At 36.5% G+C, this 23,626-nt stretch overlaps 1 protein-coding gene across 9 annotated transcripts in view; it reads right to left on the minus strand.

Annotated features, from left to right (window-relative positions):
- The window catches only part of dac (dachshund family transcription factor), a 184,353-nt gene extending 165,950 nt beyond the window's left edge, over positions 1-18,403 (minus strand). For 5 of the 9 annotated variants that reach the window (XM_074093484.1, XM_074093483.1, XM_074093481.1 and 2 more), the window contains exon 1: positions 17,823-18,357. In XM_074093484.1, coding sequence (XP_073949585.1) covers positions 17,823-18,292 — 470 coding nt within the window. In that variant the 5' untranslated portion in view covers positions 18,293-18,357. Of the gene's footprint in view, positions 1-17,822 lie in introns of all 9 variants that reach the window. The other 4 variants (XM_074093485.1, XM_074093479.1, XM_074093478.1 and 1 more) reach the window with 1 other exon arrangement.
- Between the last annotated feature and the right edge of the window lie 5,223 nt (positions 18,404-23,626).

Genomic DNA, 23,626 nt, shown 5'->3' on the forward strand with positions numbered 1-23,626 from the left:
TTTTTTCCGTGTTGGGTCAGTCCCTCATGTCTGAGAATCTTGGTCGATATCAGGGTTGCATCTGAAACGCATAATCTGCCATTTTTTGACCAACACGTCTCTTACGTACGACCGACATTGTTTTAAATGTGTGCAACGATTGCCTACGTTTTTGTAGTATTTGGAATGGTCTTTACAATGTTTATTTTGTCAAAGAAGGGGCACAAATACTACTCCAATAGCAGTAAATATTTAATAAGATGAATAATAAATACATGAGATAATAATAGTTGTTCAAAAAAATTTACTTCATGTCTGAGATACAAAATTGTTAGTGCGTTTTTATTATCTAGCGGACTGTGACACCATGACATCATCAAGCTCCTTGGTGGGCAAGTAATGTTGATTTATGTTCAACCTAAGAAATAAACCCTGCGGCCTACTCGCTTCATGGCTCACGGCAGACAACCCGACTCCCATACTATCTCGACTTACGGAAGTTGAATATCAAACTATTTCTTGAGCAAACAATTTAGCTTTAACATACTTAAAACCCTGTTACACTCACACCCCATACCAAATCCAACTTAGATTACAATTATTTGATTCTAATTTGAAACGGTACTCCCATGTTTAATTTTAATGTGGACCGCTTATCTGTAAAAGTATGAATGAAGACATTTGTTCAAACAATTATAATTTTATTTCGTTCCCAGGCAGATGGCTTGAGTATTTGTAGTAGGAGATATGAGCTGATAAAAGATATAAATTAGACTATTTCGTTGCTCTATCTTTCAACTATAATTCCATGGCATTTTTTTTGTTCAACTTTATCATACCTACAGTTTATTGAATGGCATTCTTCTTAAAATCCTTTACTCTCAGATTACAGCCTATAGCAAGATTTTTGCTTGCTCATTTGGGGTCAATGACCAGAGTAAGCACACAATTGATGATTTCATGCAAACTAGTAGTAGTAAACTATGAAAATAAAAAAGGATAAATATAAGTAGGTGTGAAGCACGAACCTGCTTAAAGTATGAAAGTACATGTGATGCAGTTATTTTTCCTTGGCTCGGACTTAAGCTAGACTTACTTGAGTTGCGTAAACTTTAAGTACTCAATGTGTTATTAGTCCAAGCTCTATAACTCACTGTGACTAAGACAATGCATATTATAAAATTTCGACATAACACCACCGGGCTATAACATGCGGTGCTTTTGTCTTCTGCTGTAACAGAGACACTGTTCATAAATTTCCCTATACGTGATAAGCGGTTTAGCCCACCGGGAAAGCAGGATGTACCCGTAATCTTGTTTGCCGACAACTATAGAGTACTTTGCGACCTCATTACAAATCTTGGGAGTTATCTTAAAAGCAGCTCTTAATGTTGGATTTAATTTTTAAGTAATTTAAAACATCTCACTTGTTTTAATCACAGTTTTTGTTGCCGCGCAACTGCCCCTTATTTTCCCTTACGACTAACTAACGTACTCGTAGGCACTCTTAAATAAACAAATAACTGTTTTTTCACTGCAGAGTTCAGCAAAAAAGGCGTGTTAATAATTATAAATACAAACGTACCCATTGAACTCTTTTTTGGAATACGTAAAGATTCGCCTGCGCCGTGGATCCAAACAACAAAACATTTGCTTCTCATTTTTCCAATTAAAATTCCTATATGTGCATTGCTGGTTGCAAAGCTATAGGCTTAATTGGAAATACGAGATACGAATGTTGCATTGTTTTGATTAAGCACCGTTTCTATCCTGTCTTTGTTAGACTGTTGCTAAGACGTAGGTATTCGATGCTTTTCTAGAAGTAGTTTAGATTATGGTTGAGGCACAATCCTTGGGTAAAGGTGTGGTAGCGCGATTGATGCATTCACCATTTACACTAGCATAAAGTCAAGGATTAGGTATTAATCAGGTATTTCCTTTAAGGGATAAGTTCGCTTCGTACATCTCTTTCTCTTGTTAATTTTATGTGTACAATAAATGTTATTGAATACATAAATAAGCTTATTCATATAGGTGATTCGGTAAGGAAATTCTAAAAAAAAATAACAAAAACTGGCACCGACTTCAAAAGCCATAAAAATATTCTTTTACTAGTTTGAAGTCGTTGCCTTGGCACGTGCTAGCAGGAGTGGAAGTTGGAACGATAGTCGTCTACTTCACCGAAATACTATATATTGGGCTTTAATACTCCTGGCTTGCGCTGAAGCACCGACTTCAAACTACTTAGTACAAAATTATTTTCAAGGTTTTTGAAGTCGGTTCCATTATATGTAAAAAAAAACCTTGGTTTTTAGTGATGTGTAGCCAAAGTGCATCTCACAACGATTTCATTAAGCCCAAACACGGCATAGTTATATTATTTTATAACAGAGTGCCGGTACCTACGGTCTTCTTTAGCAGGTCCAGTTCAACAAATTATACTTTCTAAATGTGAATACTTGACTCGGTGTTAAAAATGCCAAAATCGCTATAATAACAATAATAATAAACCATTTATTTCAGGCAACACGGCCCATACAATAAATACCTTAAAGACTAACATATCTATAATTTATAAAAATAATATAGATGTGCTTTCAAAATTCGAGGGTTGCCCTCGATTTCTCTAAGATCCCATCATCAGATCCTGACTTGGTGTCAATGGGACCACCTTGTAAGTATGTCCTTTAGAAAAAAAAAAAAGAATTTGGAAATTCGGCCTACAATTGGAGGAGTTAAAGCGTAACAAACACACAAAAAAACATACAGACGAATTGAGAACCTCCTCCGATTTTGAAGTCGGTTGAAAAATAAAAGTTAATACTTCAAACCATGTGTTTATGCAGTTTTTTTTTGAAAGATTAAATAAAACCAACCCATTTATTATTGAAATAAACCTGAGGCATCTGCTACATTTAAATATATACGAGTATAAATAGGTAGGTATGTATATATTGACACCGGAAAAATGTCTACAGCATTCAAGACGAGTCAATTTATTAATTCAAAATGTCCGGGAAAGCATCCCGGCGCAAAATTAAAATAAAATTAACAACCAGTCAATTACTTCCCCTAAAACAAAATGAGATATGTCTGTTGTAAAAAACTGAACCAAGGGTCCGTCCGCACATTTAATTAATCACATTCTTACGATTGGGGGCCACATCCGAATGTCCGAATTTTTCGAGTTCTTTTGCAAAAAGGTTACAAATTAAAAAAATCTAAATATTCGAAATAAATCCTAAAATGCATTGGTCACGAAAACAACATTGGTATAAAAAGTTTTATATTTGTCAAATTACTGATTTAATGAAACTTTTTGAGGGGTATTTCTTACAAGTCATTTTGCAACAATCTCTGTTGTAATTAAATTGCTTAGACGGAAATGGGGGATGCTCGACTTAAAAATCTTAAATTCTACAAATATCACAGAAATGACCATTGTACAAATAAAAGTTCCAATATGCATTTTGTTTTGTTGGCTGAAGTCAATTTTTTTAATCAGTAGAAAGAAGGATTGACTTGCAATTTGGTAAATATGTGTATATTGTATAACAACGCAAGTACAGTCAACAGAACAAAAGGTTTGTAATATTAATAATGATAACAAAGAAATCTACCATCAACAGATTCTTAATAAACGTTAAATGGAACTGTTTCTACCCATCCCGAAGTCTGTTTAACTACAAAATTTTCACCACAAAAAGTAGTAATTTTGACGTGTCTAATCGATTTATGGCTCTAGCTTCCGCAGTCCAGACAGTGTTGAAAACATGCGCCCGAATAGAAAAAAAGTAAAAACTGCAAAATCATATCGCTATTACATCACAGATGGTTTTTTCTCCTCTTTTCGAGGGTTCGCTAAACGTTTGCAGCGATCTCTATTATTCCGTTCCCGTTTGTGACGTAAGCATATTCGGCACTCAACATCAGTTACTTATTAAATGTAATAATACATGTAATAACGTATTCATATCTGCGATCTGAATGAATAGCGTTTTGATGTAAGGGTTCCGTGCCACAGTCACCCTTACAGATCAAGGTTGGTTTGGAATAGAAAATATAACAGCACTTTTTAATGCCGATTGTTTGTTGAACCCCTCTCCAATGAAAACAGTTGTATTAAATCTGCAGAGTCACTTATCTTACTATTATGGTTAACGTTTTTTAGTAAGTTTTTCACGTGACTATATACTTATGTTTTGGCGCTCATTGCGTAACAGTCGCAAGTACAATTATATATTTAATTATATAAACCGACAAAGTTCAATAAAAATTAGTCATACAAAAAATACCCAAGTCACGTTAAACCAGAAATAATCTAATAAGTAAACCGAGCCCGCCATCAAGAACGATTTATTACTTATTCCTTTCTTAACATCGCATTACGTCAGTTTCTATTTACCTCAAAATGTTTCATTTGCATAATAGCTTTTTTTCCGCCATTACTATTTACGTTAATATTCTGATTCATTTGGGGCCGGGTCGCACGCACAGAAAACATAAAGACAATCTGCGTATGGCGGCCATTTATGTAAATAATTCCACGGTACTAACGCTATGAACACGGTGTACAATACGGGCGTGGCTTGCGCATTTACATTTTTATTCCACCCGTTCCTTTGGATTAATTTAATGCTATAACGCGATTCCGTGTAACATTTAAACGGGATCAAATCAAAATAAAATTACCGAGACCATAATTAAAATTCGCATCAAAAACGAAACGAAAACCGAGTTAATAACAATTTGCGTTCGTTTAATCAACAAAACATCAGAAAGCAATAAGTATATTTGAGTCCGATAGAATTTCTCATTTGATTTGTCTTAAGTCGTCGGAAACAAAGTGCGGCTGTCTTCGGCGGTGTTATTAACGCGTCCAAATAATTACAGGGCACATCAATCAGAGGGTACATGCAGATCGAGCGTTTGTGCGAGTCAGCGCAGTCGGCCCACTGTGCAACCCTTTCTTTGATATCTATAATGATATTTCGAATGGAATTATTAAATAGCGTTCCCTAAATATGCAGCTAGGGATGGGATGGGTATCGATGTTTTTTTAGTGGGATTAAACTTACGTTGTAAAACACGATAAAAGTATGTCGTGATTGTTTATGGGCTAATTCGAAGGCCACCTTAATTACTATTTACCACGGCATCGATAAAATAAAAACGACAAAAAAAAATCCTAGCCAAATTATTTATCATGGCCTTTAAATATACGTCAAATTTCTACTGTAATACGACAATACGAGTATCTTATACGCATGCATAAAATGCCAATCAAAAATAAACAGTGACATATTTTTCACTACATATTTCTATCATTGTAGCATTCCGTGGTACCAATTTTCTATCAATCAATAAAATTCAAATATATAATTTATTATATTTTATTTTTACCCCAAGGTGCCGCTAAAGCCTCTTCACACGATGACGGGCACTTTTCGTGTAGAACGCCTCAAATTGACCGCAATTAAAAGAACAATGACTAGTTTCAATTCCCCAAACTTAATTTCCTCCGATGCAAACGTGTAACTAACTGGAAATATAACGCTTTAATAAATACTCTAACCGACTCTGGGTTTTTTATTTTAATTTAGTACGTTAGTTAGTACAGTCTGTGGACAAGGTGCTTTAAATTAGGTACGTTAGCACAACTCTATTTAAAAGGGCGGCTGAGATACTATAGCAATTTTTACCCGCACCAATATATCTGTCAGAAAAGTTGCTCAGACAAATTAAGCGGATGTAACTTGAAATGGCAATCAAAGATAGAATTACCTACTAAGACACGGAAAAACAAAACCAATATGAAATAAAAGTCCGTTCCACAGACGACCCTGGGCTTGCTCTTTCCTCGGTCAACGTATGCCCAATAGTACTATAGCATTGCACCCTGCCCAATAGTATCGATTTGGGTGATATTCATAAAAATAGGTGATGATAGTTTCAGATTTATTTTTCTTAGCTTTTTTGTATACATTATTATGTACTCGTAAATAAATATTGATACTGAATAATATGTATAAAGCCTCTATATTTTGTAAGACTTATCATACCTATAAAAATAATGATTTATTTAGTTAGAACATCGAATGGATTGCGTCATGTCTTTAAAACCCCAAAAACCGTAGTCACAGCCGTGTCGTACAAAACGATTTCTTCTCGTCAAATTGAAAAAACACTTTGTACTGTTACAAAGCGCCGATGAGCTGTCGGCCGGACCGATATAAGTAATAATTAGTCTTTCGACCTTGCTCTGGCCACGAGCTGGGGACTATTGGGCACGCGTCAATACTTGACTGACATCTTTACCCATCATCACATTACACTGGGACAAACTTACTTTCACTTCCCAACAAACACCATCCACGCGAAATACAACTCTAACTCCCTGCTTTTAACACCTGACGCTAAAGCTACCCATCATCTTCAACTACATTAACCCTTGCAGACGATCCTAGTCTGTCTCTAAAAGCAATCTAATTAAGTTTTTTTAAAGACCATTGAATTTTATTGTTGATTGACAGATGGCGCCAGCAGCAATGTGAAATGAAATGTTCAATATTGTAGCATTTGAACTCTTGCGGTTGTATAATGCGTGCTTACAATCAATCGTCTTGTGGGGGCGAAATAATTAAAAAATAATGGAATCGCAGTAAAAACAAGGTTACATTTTCAAGTAAGCAAATAGGAGTTTCTGTGCAACGTCACGTGCTAGTTTTATATGCGATGACACGTTTCATCTTACAGTGAGAACTAGACTTCGAAGCGTTGACTTGACTATGCTTTTCAGGGTAACTTTATTTTTAACCGACTTCAAAAAAGGAGGAGGTTATCAATTCGGTTGTATTTTTTTTTATTTTTGTTACCTCAGAACTCCGTCATTTATGAACCGATTTGAATTTATTTTTTTGCGTTCGTCTAGGAATGTTTTCAATTAGGTCCCATAAGCAACAAATCAGGATCTGATGATTGGATCTTAAGGAAATCGAGGGAACTCTTCAAATGTTGTAGGGACACCATAGTAAATTGGATAGGTATATTTAGTAGTAACTCGTGCATTTACTCTTGAAAATCATCATTTGGTGACGTGGAACTGATGATGAAGACCACAGTTGACTATCGGAGTTACTACTCAATAACAAGTACTTCACGGGTTGAATTTTAATTACTTTGACACAGTTGCTAAGCAATTTATGCTCCTCGTAATGCATGTGGTAAAACGGCTGGTGAAGCACCAGGACTCCTCAATAATGAACGTCTCTGCATCGGAAATAAAATAACATAATAATTTTCTACTAGTCTGAAGTCGGTCGGTGCCTCAGCACGATCCAGCAGGAGTGATTGAAACCCAGTATAAAGTGCGTATAGGTGAGGTAGATGACTATAGGTCCACTCCTGCTGGCTCGTGCTGAGGCACCGACCGACTTCAGACGGGTAGAAAATTATTTTCATGGTTTTTTGTAGTCGGTTCAATTTTTTGTTATATTTTTTTTGTAGGTTACTTTTCCTTTGTAGGGCTTCGTACCGAAGGGTGACAAGCGGAACCCTATTACTGTCGTTACGCTCTCCGTCTGTCTGTCTGTCACAGGGCCGTATCTCGAGAACTGTAGTAGGTAGACAGCTGTACACGCTACAACAACAAGTAATTAAATTTAAGGCAGGTTCTCATACAAGAAACGTATTATTTTTGGTTTCGTTGTTTCTCTATATCGTTTAAACATATAAACCTCAAACTCGGAATAATAATAACAAATAGTAAACACCGGTCAAGTGTGGGTCGGTAAAAAATCCAACTTTGTAATTTGTCAGTTAGCGGCTGTACTTTATTAAATGAACTTAAACAATACCTAATCAGTTTTATATTTAAATATGTACGAAATCCTCGGTACGCGAGTGCAACTTGCGCTTGACAGGTTTTTAAGTTGCACTGGAATTAGTATTCAGTGGCAGAATGCTAATCGTAAAAACGTTTTCTGAGGCACGACTCGCCATGAGAGCAGGCCGCGTGGAATCAGGAGGGATCCATCAACATCAGCGCAATGCCGATCACGAAATCCGCCATCAATCATAAACATCAGAAAGGATTAAAATCTACGTTGCACCTTCCGAAGCTCGAGTACCCTTGTTTTTCTCTAACCCGTAAATACTGAGGGGCGTAAGTATGGCTGGGGGGCGGTAAATATTATCAAGGGGGAGCAGGGGGAATGCCCCCGCCCCGGGAGGGGGCACTATCCCTTATCGCGAGCGTTACCCTCGTCGCCGGCGGCCGCTAGACCGCCAAAATGTGGGGCAAATCGATTCCTCTGCCCCATTTTTGTGCATCTGGACCGGTATCGATTTTTAGTTGCACACCAACAATCGATACGATATCATTGACAGTAGCCGTAACATATAATATGAGCCTGACAAACATTAATTACACTTTATAGGGTTACATTTACAATTTATAAGGCTTTTATTGCCTGATATTGTGTAGAGAGGCAACCTTTTAAACCCTTGGAATATCTTTGGTAACAAAGTCACTTAACAGCGCCTGAGATAATCATTTGGAATGTGTCCGGCGAAGGAATTAAATATTTTATATCGCTTATAAATTACTTTTAATCGGAGTTTCGAGCACATTGCATGGCGCGAGCGCCGCGCCTGTGGCTAATGAGATGACTGGGATCTTTATAAGTCTACGACAGCATCCAGCAGTCAAAGACCTCTATTCATAAGCAGAAGTGATTTAAAACTTGAGCAAAACCCTAACGCAGATCATTTTTATACATTACAGAAAATGTGCAAGATCTTGTATACTTAATGTAGTCAGTAACTATAGCTGTAAAAATAAATTCCTTAACATTAATCAGATCTTAATAAAAGTCGCAACTATAATAGAACGTGAAAGAAAAACTAACAGCTAATTTAAACTAGAATAAATCGATACAGAAACAAGTACGATAAAGACTATAGGTGTTATAATATTGTTTAAATTGGTCTTGAATACTGTCCCTGCATAAATGTAATCAAGCGGTAGAACATGTTTATTTGCAAAGAGATGATCACATTTAACTATTTTACGCTCCTGCAACATGTCATTGCATGTATGTTTTAATTAAAAGCATAATAATCGACACGATTCTTAAAATGTATACACACTAACATTCTCATATTGATTGTAATAAAAGAACACGGGTCATAAAACGCAATTTACTACTATCTTTTAAGTTGCAAACTTGCCTTCGGTCCATTTGGTATTTGCTACGGCTAAGTTTTTATCGATTCCCTTTTAAATTGTTGCGAATGTTTTATTGGATTTTATTATAAACCGTATATCAATGTTTAACGAGGACAGGGTTAAGTAGCCTTATCTCATCCTTTTCTTTGTTGTAAGTTTCAGTTTGCACAAATACTTAGTGTTTTTGTTAATTTCGTTCTAAAATTAACAATTTATTGAATCAGGTGTTACCTACTTTACGGAACTTCTTCAATTAGCTTTTCAAAAAACTTCTTTTCAATGAACTAAAATATTTTAACACGCATATCTTGCATAAACGTAGCTATTATAAAGTCGCGGGTGAGCAAAAAAAATCTTTTAGTTCATTAAAATGAACAATCAGAGGTTTAAATTACTTAGCTAACATAGCCTTGGAAAAGGAATTCGTTTTTTTAAGTTGATGAAGAATCTGCTAACGAAAATGGGAAAAACAATTTTTATAATCTGATGACCTCGAGACCTCGAGACTAAAAGTCAATATAAACCCTCGGATGAGTAGACACCACACTAAAGCTCGGGTGGCTAACCACCTCGGGTATATTGGCTTATTTTAGTCCCTCGATAAAAAATATACTATTATGTTGATATTAAGTAATGCGATAATTGGTAAAAAAAAATAACTTGTAAAAATATATATCAGCATACTTTTTATGATATTAATAGGACCCTATATTGTGTAACTATCATTGTTAGTTTTTAGGATTCATAAAGTACGCTACACAAGATATTAAAAATAAAAGTTTTTTTTAACTTTCAAACTGGCATCACGACATGGTTTAGAAGCGCTAATTATTTTATTCTAATTGATTATTACCATGGGAAGGTGAGGCGACGGCTTGCTACAGCTTTTTGCCCGTATCACTATAACGGACTAATTGTTCAATCTAGCGGAATCTCAACAATAATAACTTCATTTTGTCACGCTGCTGCAATCTTTTTTTAATAAGCAATGTAGCAATGTTAGCTATTATAAAACTTTGAGATTCTTGCCGGGTTCTTCCCAACAGAGGTTTTTGACTGGTGTTTGTTAAAGCTTGAATTGAAGAAATATATTTTCACTTTGACTTTACGTACTACTTAGTCCCTATAAACAAGATTATTATTTTTGTTGACATCGACAGAAAATATAATTTTATGTAAGAAAAATATTACTTTGTTAAGTTTAGTACCTAGTTATAAACTTGACTTGGACAATTATACTGATGAGTTCAAATAACAGTGCACCTATGTGTTATAATTTTATTTTGTCTTTCTCTGATTTAAGTATTCATTGGATAGAGCACAAAACAACTATGCTAACTTGGTTAAGCCATAAAATGACCTGTGAACATTCGCGTCTCATTGGTTTCAACGTTCTGTTCGAAATATTACATCGGTTATCGTTAAGGTAAGGAAAACAAAACCAGTTAGTATGTAGTGAAGTCCCGTTTTAGTATTAAAATCTTCAGTATTGTCTATAGCAGCCATATTCAGAGCGCTTTGGACGCTCCGCCAAAAGAGTAACCATAAAATATTATTGACTTTACTAACTGACTGTAAGCTAACTAAATAGGAAAACGATTTAATAATGCCACGTGATGAATGATCATAACAATAAAGCATTAAAATAAGTCACTAAGCCATCACTTGCGCATATGAGAAGATTTTCACTGGCAATTAGTAAGATTCTTCTCACAATGGGGAGCCGAGCGCGTCACACAAAAAGGTCGTTTTCCTGCATTTCCGCCTACCATTGTCTAGATCTAATCTGCATTGGATTAATAACGATGCAAGCACCTCTAAAGTACAGACAGAAAAACTATGACTGCCAGTAGACAAGATTAAATGGCGCTTGTAGTAGCAACATTGTATTATGTAGGGTAGTATAAATTAACATTAGATATTTATCACCGGTTTGGTACATTAGCCATTTGACTTTGTATGCAACGTCAATTCATTTATTTCTCCAGCACATTAGTGTTTCGGCGGTCAAGAGAACTACTTTTTACCCGAACAGCGAAGTTGATTAACAGCAATACGAACATTTACATTGCTCTACCATGGAATTATAGTATCGTTGGTGATGAATTTTTGAGATACCTACTTCTTTATGTTTTCTATTTTTAGTTGACTTACAGTTTTTTTTTTTGATGATCATACTTTCATTTGTAGAGCTAGCTCACAATCCATCATTTTCTCGCGCCATTTATACAACTGTAACAGTTCATCTCATGATAAACTGCAATGACTCCTACTTCTTGCTATAATTAAACATGATTAGAGCTCAACACATGGTGAGCCGCAATTATAAGACGTTACAACGGCTACCGGCGCCCGCGATACACGCCATGCGATAGTTTCCATCAACCATTCAATAACTAACACGGATGCGAATTTTAATTAAACGAGCTCGTCGTTCCATTATGACGCTCACTTTTTCTGGAATGTTTTGTTGACCGTAACACCAGCACTCATCATCCAGCGGGAACTCTTGCGAAGCAGGAAAACGTCGCGACGCGTGCAAACGTTGCCCCCTCGAGTCCCTAAGTGCTCGAATTGTGGGAAACGTACGTTCGAAATCCATTCAAATACGAGGTCGTGAATGAATGGAATGGGAAAGAGACGGCGACATTTCGCGGGGGTGCCCGAGTAGGATGCAATTTGAATGGTACACGAAACGGAAATAGAGAGCGCGATTCCGTCTAGCCGGAGGGATTCCCCGATGTCATTTGTGTGAGTTTTCCGAATTGTACGGGAGGAATTGGGAATGTCGGCGATTCCCTGTTCGTGGGTGCTCGGCGCCTTCTGTTCGTTTCCGTTCGTATTGCCGGCGTTCATTCTTTCCCGAGCAACCCCGGCAACTTGTTGATCAATCGTAATAAATTGCCACCATGATATTCCCATTGTGGAGCAGTTTGTCGCTTTACTGCCTCGGAGGAAATTGAGTTTCCTTCTGTCGCTTGAGTTTATTTGTCACTTGACTGTTCGGTGAATGGCTTTTCGGATAATGTTGATGTTTTGTTTAGAAGTTGGAGTTTACCTATTCTGTAAGTAGTCGTAAAGTTAAAGATATTTTGAAGAAAATGTGTACATTTAAGTAGTATTATTAAAACGTAATATTAATTCAAGTGAGCGTGATGATTCGATTGATGTTAAGTGCATGCACTCGAAGTGTATTAATGAGCACAGAAAGAGCACAAATAATTATTAGATTTTTGGCAATTTCATATGTAGGTAGAAAAATAAGTGACGTTGATTATCATGTAAGTAAATATTTTGTCTTACAAACTTCCATAAAAAAATTAAAGTAGGTGTAAACTTAATAACAGTTCGGTCAAATATATACCTTTTAATCAATTATATAATCTACCAGCAGGCAATTGAATGCAGGCACGTTGCGATCCCAAGACACTGCATTGCGGCGTCTTCGCTTAATATTTCAATGAGAACCACCACTTGGAGCCATGCCAGTCGGCACCACCATTCATGACCAGACAGATACCTACCGGCATAGTAATATATACAGGCCTATTGTGTGATGATATAGAGCTGCAATTACGCGGTATGTGGAAAAACATCATTTTTAATACTAGATTTTTGCTGACTGTACTTCCATTGTCATCTTTTCTACAGATCTGAGCCAAAACTCAGGTCAATTGGATCACTAGAAGTGGGTGAAAACCGATTTCCAAAATTGTATTAAAAGAAAAGTAAAATATTTCTATTATTTTCTTGTTACTACTTAAGGTCGCCTAGAAGAGACTACTCTGAAGCGATAAGGCCGCCTTTTCCTTATTCTGAAATTTTATCTCTATGTATATACGAGCACCTCTGTTTACTGTAGGTACTGCTTACTATAGGCATTTTTGTTCTGTATTGTAAGTGTGGTTAGATTAGATGAGTAGAGACAGCATGACAATGTGTCAGTCATTGACACAAAAACATTTTAATTATTTTAATAGCAATAGCGGTTAAAACATTAAAAAGTTTTTACAAGCTACTGAAACAAATTGTAATGACCATTTGATTGCTAGGTCACAATTTGCCAACAGTTTGTTCAGCGACCAAAACCTAATAGGTTAAATGAGTGAAACAGCTACAGAAAGCAGTTGAAAACAAGGTTTAAAAATCTAAAAATACCTAAAAGTACGAACGTTATACTGTCTATAGTAGAGGTAAACTTTGTTACAGTGATTGTTAGTATGTAGAGATTAATCTCTAGAAGTACTGAACCGATTTCTAAAAAAAACATTATTTTACGGATTTGAGTGAAGATAGAGATTTCAAAAAGATATGACATGCGTCAACTGTTAGATTCTTTACTCACTGTAGAATGTTAACACTAGTTTGAAATGATTTTGTTCTACTGGCAAGGCAATGCAAGGACACTATAACTCTTTGTGCGAAAAGGTTCCACAGTGGTTCACCATTCAGTTGATTCAATAGTTGGCACAGTAGAGATCAAAGATATGTTACACTTTAGTACCATGTCGCTGTCACTTCGTATTTGAACTTATGTGTAAAATGAAAGAAGCCATACAGTGACACAGTACCAGTTCCTCACTTCGTATTTGAACTTATGTGTAAAATGAAAGAAGCCATCGGCGCGTCAAATCAACGCGCTAAAATCCAGTTATACTTGCAATAAAAACGGTGCATGTTTTATATTGCGAGGTCGTAAAAGGAAAAAGTTTGGAGTGCTCAATCGAACGCAGCAATGTAGTGGTGCTACTTGCATGATTTTTATTTGCAGCTTTAAACCGGGCCTAATACTGATGGTAGAGTTTTATTACAATGCAACGCCGCGCGGTTATGAATTTATACGTGATCATGATCAATCATAGATGGCAGTATACCGTGCAAGTAGTTCCGTCTAAGTTTGTATAAGTATTCCTAATACCGGCCAGTTTTTTTTCGTAAATCTATCTGTTATTATTATAAATCAATTTAGTTTTGATTGTTTCCTGTGAGACATCCCTTTCGGCGCTCGTTAATGCAACTCATGTTTACATTGGTCTATGCAACGTGTGGCCCGAACCTACCTGGTCTTTGGCAAAGATAATACTTCCAAGTTCCGGCACCGGCTCGACGCTACAAAGGTAATGAGCCAGTTATTTCAGTGCCTTGTTTATTTACAAAATATCACTACGTTTGAAGACGGACCATCAAAATGAGTCGTAAAGCTGAAAATTCCATAAAAAGTGTTGTCGGCGTGTTGATGACCTCCATAATTGAACGGAGCAAAGACAATGGGCGGAACCCGACCTGGAATCGATTGAAAACGTTTCGAATTCTATTCGGTCGGCGGTTCACTCTTTTGTTAAAAATTTGGGGTTTTTTTCACAGACGTCAGCTTTACATACGAATAACTGACTGACACAAATGTGTATGCTCTCAAGCAAAACATAACATTGTGACATATATGGTTATGTATCTTTTGGACCATTGTGACCATGTTTGTAACCAGCTTCACCCATGTTTACTTTGTCTTTGATTTTTTCTGGAGAGATAATATTCCGGTATTCATTGTAATCATAATACAAGTGGACAGTTAGGCAGTAACATTGCAAATCATAATTTATTATAGTTGATATTTTCCGTTTCTTATTATTGACTTATTTTAACAGTTGGTAAATGTTTCGATATGTCAAGTTAGTTGTCAGTTGCAAGTTAGAAGTCATATTGGTGGCAAAAAAACTAATCTCAAATCCTAATCAATGTTCAGAAAAGCATATTCTAAAAAGAGTTAAAGAATGGAACATCCCCAACACCCTAATAACGTTCCGTTCTCAGTTCTGGTAACTCGATCTTCGGTTAGATATCTGTTGTCGAACAATTATTGAAGCGTGAAAAGGAGCGACCTCCTATTATTTACACTGCGTTTTGTAATGCGGGCATTCCATTTTTAAAAATATTGCATTTCGTAGGGCTCAATGGTAGTTGCCAGTATGCAGAGGGTCTACAGTAACTGGCCAGATAGAAAAGAAAACAGACGCCGTTTATATTATAGCAATACAATTTACCTATAGGTATGTTTCCCATTTTTCAGGTAAATACGAGTATCATTTAATCACACAAACATAAACAGCTTGTAAAACTAAATTGGTGTTCATATTTTATGTTAAAAGAAAGTACCTACTTACGCCCTAACTACCAACAAAAATAGTATCCCGAGACAAAAATATTCAAAGCTGATATAGACACTCAACGACCGATAATTTTGATACTATTGTACTGTTATTTTTTATATATAATTTATATATTTTTTATAAAAAAAATGGATAAACTTATGCCATCAACTTTTATCACTGGCTGTACCTTTTGTAATCTGAATATTTAATTTTACTACAACGACAATTTGACTCAAATATTTGCAGCCGAAAAACCACTCACGGGGTGTTCTTTCATTTCTCATTTAACTGCTTCCACTTATGGTAGAGTCATTTAATGTTGATGATGATAAATCTTATGACACTTGCAATGTTAGCTCCAATAGATCGATATCAAATACCTAGTCGATAATGTTTCTTTGATGAAGGTTTAGGTATGCATAATACTGTGATTGAGATCATCATAAAATGACCCTACCTACCATAACGTCCGTTACATTTATTGTTGCAAGAAGTCAAAGTTAGACATTTATAATAATACATTTCGATTTACTAAAATTATATTCAAAACTTCTTTATTAAAATTTAAATAATTACTACGGGTGCCACAGTATATTTTAAGCAACTAAGTAAGTAAGTATCGTATTTTTATGTTATAGGTAGACATATATATGTCTACCCATTATTTTTCCTTTATGGTTATTCGTAACACTTACATAAATATTACTACCTATCTCATACTACTACCACGTCTCCAAAAAAACTATGCAGTAACAATTTTTGAAAATAGTCCTTCAATAATCTGCAGAGAATCATTTGTAAGTAGGTACAATCTTAATCTCGCATTCCATTGATATTCATTTTATTTCACCATTTCGTTCTAAAATTTTATAAAATAAACCCATTAAGCTTCACCGGCTTTTGGAATCAAACTAATCTGTATTGACATGTTTCCGCCGTCGTGGTTTCACTAATTCAACATTGTAGGCACTCGTACCTGTGACCGTGAGGTTATTTTACTTTTTGAGCAATGTTGCTTGTTTGAAACGATTTTATTTCATTTATATTTTTTTATTTAGTTTAGAGCCAAACTGGGACAGTTTTGCCATTTATTTATGTGCCTATAGATTTATTGTCGTAACAAACAATTTAATGAACTTGTGAAAATAAGTTTATTGTTTTTTGACTATAATGATTTGTAGTAGGAATGTAATTTTTTTTCAAACGTCAGTGCTATTTCATTCATATAATCCTTACATAATCAAAACAAACATCATAAGGTAATATATTATGTAAATGTGTCGATACAATATTTGAGAAGTATTTTTACGTCTGACGCAATTCAGTCGATGTATTTTGTTTTCTACATGTTTTTTTCATTCCCATTGTCGTACTTATACTCAAATGGCTATACTTCAGACAGGCTTTGTTTGTTTCACGTACCTACGCCTACAAAAAAAACACAAAACTAGATGCCATGAGATCATCAGCCGAATGAGCATGGTCCTATCAGTGATAAAGTCATAAAGTTAAATACGTGAGTCAGGACCCCGTTTGCCGGCCGTTTCCGCTCACCAATAAACAAACATTAATTATTACAAACATTAACCGTCAATACGAGCAAAAATTTAACTTTACAACTCCCAGAGGAACACTTTCACGGCACATTACATTTTTAAAAACGTGTCCACGTCCAAATATTAAAACAACCCATTTAGGCCTACCCGGCGCCGCTGCCACAACAAACAAGACTTTTTTTAATCTAACTTTACCGTTTGTAAAAATTAGTATTTAAATATTTAAACTTCACCCGCTAATTAACAGGGATTTAACCCTTCCGTCGCCGAAACTCGCTTTAATATTTAACCCAGAGGAAATATTTGGCGCGTATTAAAATGTGAAAAATTAATGGCTGCACAACCCTCCGGCCCGGAGCGCAATGTTAAATCCTAGATCTACAGAGGAATTGTACAAAACTATAAACCATTGCAACCGAACAAACAATCAAACAGTGCAGGAGCGGAATAATCAGAATTCCTTATTTAGCATTTCATTATAGGTGATCTGATGGAAAGCCTATTCCTACTAATTAAGTACATCATTTCTCCCTTAGTAGATATAAGTGCCTAAGTATTATTAATTTTATCAGAACTGCATGTCCTTATTTCATTTTGAAATTTATGCATTTTAATGGTTATCAGTCAATAATTAGTAAGTTAAATGAAGTATCGTCTGATACTAAAGAGTAAAATAAACGCTGTATCATCTCTGATTTCAGGATAATCGTACAGAAAAATCACATCAATTGGTAGGAAAAACAAAATAAGCATACAATTTTTCTTAAACTCAAAACAGGCGAAAAAACAGACGAAATAAAAAAATACACATCACGTTACCGTCGCTCAAACGGTCTCGGACCGCGGAGTTGCAACAAATTGGAAACATTCACATTCACACCTAAGGGTTGTTTCGGTGTCGAAACGTACCTTGCCGTGGTGCAGTCCCGATACAGCACGTCGAAGTCCTTGCAGGCCAGCAGCTTGCAGCGGTTGACGCCCGGCTGGATGGCGCCCAGTCCGCGCAAGATGCGCACTTGCTCCACATTGCACACCAGTGGCACTATGTCCAGTCTCTTTAGCTTCGTGTACACCGTGTGCAAACCTCCCACCAGGTGCTTCAGGAACAGTTCGAACGCTTGCGGCAGGCACAACATCGTATCCCCCTGGATTATGAACGCGGCAACTTTCTGCCCCCGATAGTCTACTAGTTTACACTCGTTGGCCGAAGGGTCGGAGGTAGATATGGGCGGCGGGCTGCCGTACCGCGGCGGGCCGTGGTGATGCGCCGCCGCCATCAGCTCCAGCGGCGAGTGGTGCATCATCTGCAGCGAGCCCAGCAGCCCGAGCCCCGGCGGCGGCAGCGGCAGCCGCGGTGCCAGCAGCTGCGGTGGGCTCATGCCGCGCGCCGGCGATACCGCCTTCACCCGAGGCGAGCCCCCCGAGGAGCCGCTGATTTCGCTCGCGGTCGACGCTGAGTCCACGGCGGACTCCATGCTCGTACGTTCAAACTACGCACGCATCACACGCCCGTCGCGCGCGCTGTTTCGCGCAACAATAAATAAAAAGCCGGAGCGAAACGAGGGCGCGGCCGCGCGCGCGCGCCCGCCCCGACGGCTGCATCTGATTGGCCGGCCGCCTTCGGAGCCCTAATTCGATTGGGTGACGACGTCGCCGCGGAGTCTCCGCCCTTTTTTCGTGTGCGTTCGGAGCGCGCGAAGAAACGTTTCTGTTTCTTTTGGGTGTTGTGCGGTGCGGCCGCGCTCGCGGGCCGGGGGCGGATTGATAAAGAATGTCACCGACAATCAATATGAACCGAGATGCCGCCGCGCGCGGCCCGCGACGTCGACGCACACCATCGCACGCGATCACTCCACGCGCTGTATCTAGTCGATACTCTCTAACGCACGTGGTGCGCAATTTACTTAGTAAAACTTTTACAAGGCTTGATTACAAGTTTATATTTGTTTGTATTTATTCTGTGGCATTATTGGATAAACATACAAATAATTTACTATAGAATTACTTAGTAACCAGTTTTAATTTGAGTTTAAAAGAATAAATATTTGTTAAGTAAATATTGATGAATATTAATAAAATATTAGTTATAACTAGTTATAAACGAAGTTTCAGTTTATTTTTATAAGATTAAATAAATTTGAAACATTTTATTTCATAAATAAGTAACTACAATTTACAGGGCAAAGCTTTCCGTAGGGTTTGCATACTGTTATTTGCGACTGTGAGTAAGGGTAGGTAAGCAAGGATAATATGGTTTACTGGGCAAACTTTATTGGTAATATTTTTGTTCATTCGTAGTCTCATGATTAGACATTGGTAGATTTAAATTGTAACAATTTGTAGAGTTATAGACAGTTAAAAACCTATAACTTTCTCGTCACAGTCTTCAATTTTGTAATCACAGTTTTAAAATTGAAAATATTATGGTCATTTGGATTAAAATAGCACTTCATTAAATTCGGTACACTTCTTATTGGCCAGCATAAAGCTTTAGTATAATCTAAGAATCTTAGGAATCTATATCAAATAGGTAGTTATATAATTAAATTTTTGCTTTAGCTAGGTGAAACTTTGTAACTTTGTTTGTTAAAGTTACATATAACTTTAATGACAATAATATAATTGAAATGCTTCATATTTTTACACCAGAAATGGAATTATGTATTGTAAGACCTTGATGTTACCCCATAGTGTTATCATCATCATCATCATCATGTCAGCCGAAAGACGTCCACTGCTGGACATAGGCCTCCCCCAAGGCTCTCCACTCAGACCAGTCTTGTGCTTTTCGCATCCACCGCGATCCCGCGTAGTGTTATGCAAATTAATATTTGTGAATTTGTACTTTTGTGTAACAGTTTTTTCAGTGTAGATTTCAGTTTGAACGTTATCACTTCCTCATTAAACTTTATTTTGAACTTCGGTTACAGTTTTTTCAGTGTAGATTTCAGTTTGAACGTTATCACTTCCTCATTTAACTTTAATTTGAACTTGAATTGCAATATTTTTTAACAATATTTTATCTATCATTAGTTTAGAAGTAGAGCCGTTATTATGGTCTTCATAAAATTATGATTGGTTTTTTGGAGTCTTTTTTGTATTTTTTATTTCAACTCCTAATTTGTTACTTTTACGGGTATCCCGTGAAACCATATCGAAAATACAAAGTGAGACATGGATGCACAGAAAAACCAGAAAAAGAGACCAGCGCTGGGAAAAATACCTAATCATAAAAATAAAATAATTCATAAAATTAATTTAATTGAAGTTGGTTATTTTGATAATAATATTTTTATGATTATTTTTTTCAGAGTGTGGTAGAGTAGTAATTTAAGCTATGGTCCCTCATGCCAAGGATCTTGGGTTCGAGCCCAAACTCGCACTTTAGAATTTTTCGAAATCTATATGCGAAATTTGGATAGAATTGTATCTACCTGTCATAAGATAATCTGCGTAGGTAGGTACAGTCGCATTTCGGAGCGGCCAAGGTGGTCAAACATATCGGAACATGCACCCTATTATTAAGGTATTAGAGATTAGGAGGTTCATGTATCGATATTTTTGATCACCTTGGCCGCTCCGAAATATCTGATGGCCACTGTATAGGTGTCTAGGTATGTGTGAAGTTCCCAATCTGCTGTGGGACCACGTGGAAAGTAACGTAACGTAAGCCATAATAATTAGAGAAGGAATAAATTCGAGCAATAGACCAGTTGCTTCTTAGATCACTTGGGGACTGGAACCAGAAGGGCTACTACGAAATTAGAAAATCGAAGGTCGTATCGTACCGTCTCTCCCACTCTCGTATTAAATAATATTAGCGTCAGCACGTCGTAGTACAGTACGATACGAACTTCGATTTTTGAATTTCGTAGTAGCCCTCAGCTGCTTTTTTAGACGAAGTGATACTATAGGTATCGCAAAGTCTACACCACAAGTAGGTAGGTATAATATTCACCTGATTATTTATTTGCATAATTTGTGCAATTATTGCTTGAACTACATCATCATCATCAGCCTACAGCAGTCCACTACGTTCTGTGGTATCAAGCGTACTAAATAAATGAGCTCTCCTGATGGTATCAAAAAGCATATTGCTGAAACCTAAAGAATATCAATAATTTCATACTCTTACACTGCTGCTTATAAATTTTCCTACACTGCATTCCTGATAAAAAGCGTCTTGACAGACAGACAACAAAATGATATAATATGAGTTCTTTTTATTTTTCAGATACAGAATCTAACATACATCATCACCATTATACTATACATATTAAGTACCAACCACTACAATAAATTAATGTTTCCTTTTTCATCCTAACAATAAAAAAAAAACAATTACCTACTAAAAAAACTTTAACTTGAAACAAAAACACTGAACATTGTTTCAAAAATCTAAGATGGTTATTCCTTTCATTGAACAGCACTTCTTCATTTGTTTTATGCAGTGTATGAAGTACTTGCAGAGAGAGGGTTGTAAGAGTTGGGACAATACCAAGTTCGTCTCAAACGAGGGCCATCGAAACATAAGTATATCAAGACCTAAGGTATACACGTAAGTGTTTTCGTGGCCAACGTCTGATATTTTCTTGGAAACGAATTCTCGAGCTCAAAATCATCATCATCATCATCAGCCGGAAGACGTCCACTGCTAAATAAAGGCTTCTCCCTTAGAACACACAACGAACGACAACTCGCCAACGCTCGAAATACTCTTTATTATTTTTTACCAGTCTAAAACAGCTTTTTCACAGAGTTGGCAAAAAATAACTAAATTCGCAAAATTAAAATCGACTGTCAACGTTCGAATCGCTCACTCAGCGGTGTTGCGCTACTACGCTATACCACGCGCCATATAAATCTGCCTAAAAGTTCATTACTTAATACTTAGTTTTGACGCATTTTTGAGATACATCTTTCATGCGACGTCTTTACGTTACTCCCGGATTGTGTTCGAATCGCTTAACGGTATAGTGCCAATTCAATTATTGGAATTATACCTTTATAGTTTTTGTGGTACTAGTCGGGGCAATGAACTTTTAGGCAAAGTTAGGCGGCGGAAGGTATAGACCACGCTATTTAATGTTCTTAATTAAAAATATTGTTCACTTCTCATGCTCTTAAAATGTTGCTTTAGTCTCTGCATATCGGAGCTAAAGCTCCTTATTAATCTCTAAGGATTAAGTTTTTTTTTATTTAGTTTGGAAACCTCTAACCAGCCAATCACCGCCATCTTCATTGATTGTGTACAATTTTTATGGCCAGTACAAACGGACTGCATTTCAACTGCAACGTAACTGCCAACTGCCGACTGCCCATTCATTTCAATTGTAGTCAGAGTGCAATGAGGGCTATCGCGTATGAATTCGCCGCTAGAGGCGCTAGTGTAGCGTGAGGTCTCCGAAATGTCAAATCTCATAGATTTTGGGTGAGCTACGCGGGTTTATTTATAATTAGAATAATTTTGTGAATATTTTGCAATATCTGAAATTAATTATGGCAAATATGCGTTCCGGGGCAATGAATGTCTGTGTTTTGAGACAGTTTTGTCTTTCGGAAACCTTTGTCCTCCCTTTTTTCCGAACAAAATGGGGACTATGCAACACTATGGCATGCTCGATATTTTTTTGGTACGGTTTTAAAGTGTATTAAATATGATTTTAATCTAATCTTTGTTTCACGCCCGTAATAACAGACTTTGAAAGCCATACTTAAAAACCTCACGCAACAGTGCGCCATCTAGTGAGACAAAAAACGATAGCCCTCATTGTGCCGAATGCAATATAACTGCAACGAAAAATGTATGGGCAGTCGGCAGTTGCGCTTACGTCGCAGTTGAAATGCAGTCGGTCTGTACTGGCCCTTAGGGCGTGGAAATAACCTCAAAATGACAGCTGTGCAAAAATATTTAAAAAAAACTATTTAATTCCGTGAAACACGATTTATGATAACTAAAATGGATATATTTAATTACATTAAGGATGAATTCATTTTATTATGTATAGTCCAATTAGTTTTCAAGTTTCACTAGACAAAAAAACCGCGCAACAAAGTTTATTGCTACATATTTGAATTTTAAACAGATTTCCATTACTCGTATTGAGCGTACCTACGAGTAGGTATGGTGTAAAAAAGTAATATTGTAATTTTGTATTGAACGTCGTTTTTTCCTCGCTAAACAACCATAACGACTTGTTTTAGTCCCTGGCTGAACAATCTACTATTGAAACAAAGCATTGAGCATATTGAACCGAAAGCTAATGTATTCAATTGAATGATGTTTTTTTTTTAAATATTTTTTCTAAGAGTGGTTTCAGAAGGTCTGCATACGTAGATATAAAACTTTGAATACAATAATGTTTTATCTTTACAAAAACACATACGTCTATGACTCGAGAACAAAGTTTTAAATTCCTATGATGCCTACATCATACCTACTAGGACCCTTAATACCTATAATTAACTATCTACCTACCTACTCATGCGCAGTTGTTTAAACTTAGAAGCAACACGACTTCATATTGGACGTTACTTAAGATTGAGAACGAAACCTTATTTTTCTTCATTGATAAGAAGTTGTCATTATCAATCATATTTCAGAGTGTTTAGAAACCGTAACACAAAGGACATTCTTATCTTTATTTACTGAGAACTAACTCATAATGACTTAAAACGTTCAGGAGCTTAAGAAATGTTTTATGTTGCCTAAA

This window comes from Choristoneura fumiferana, chromosome 10 (assembly GCF_025370935.1).
Source record: "Choristoneura fumiferana chromosome 10, NRCan_CFum_1, whole genome shotgun sequence".
Classification (NCBI taxonomy): Eukaryota; Metazoa; Arthropoda; class Insecta; order Lepidoptera; family Tortricidae; genus Choristoneura; species Choristoneura fumiferana.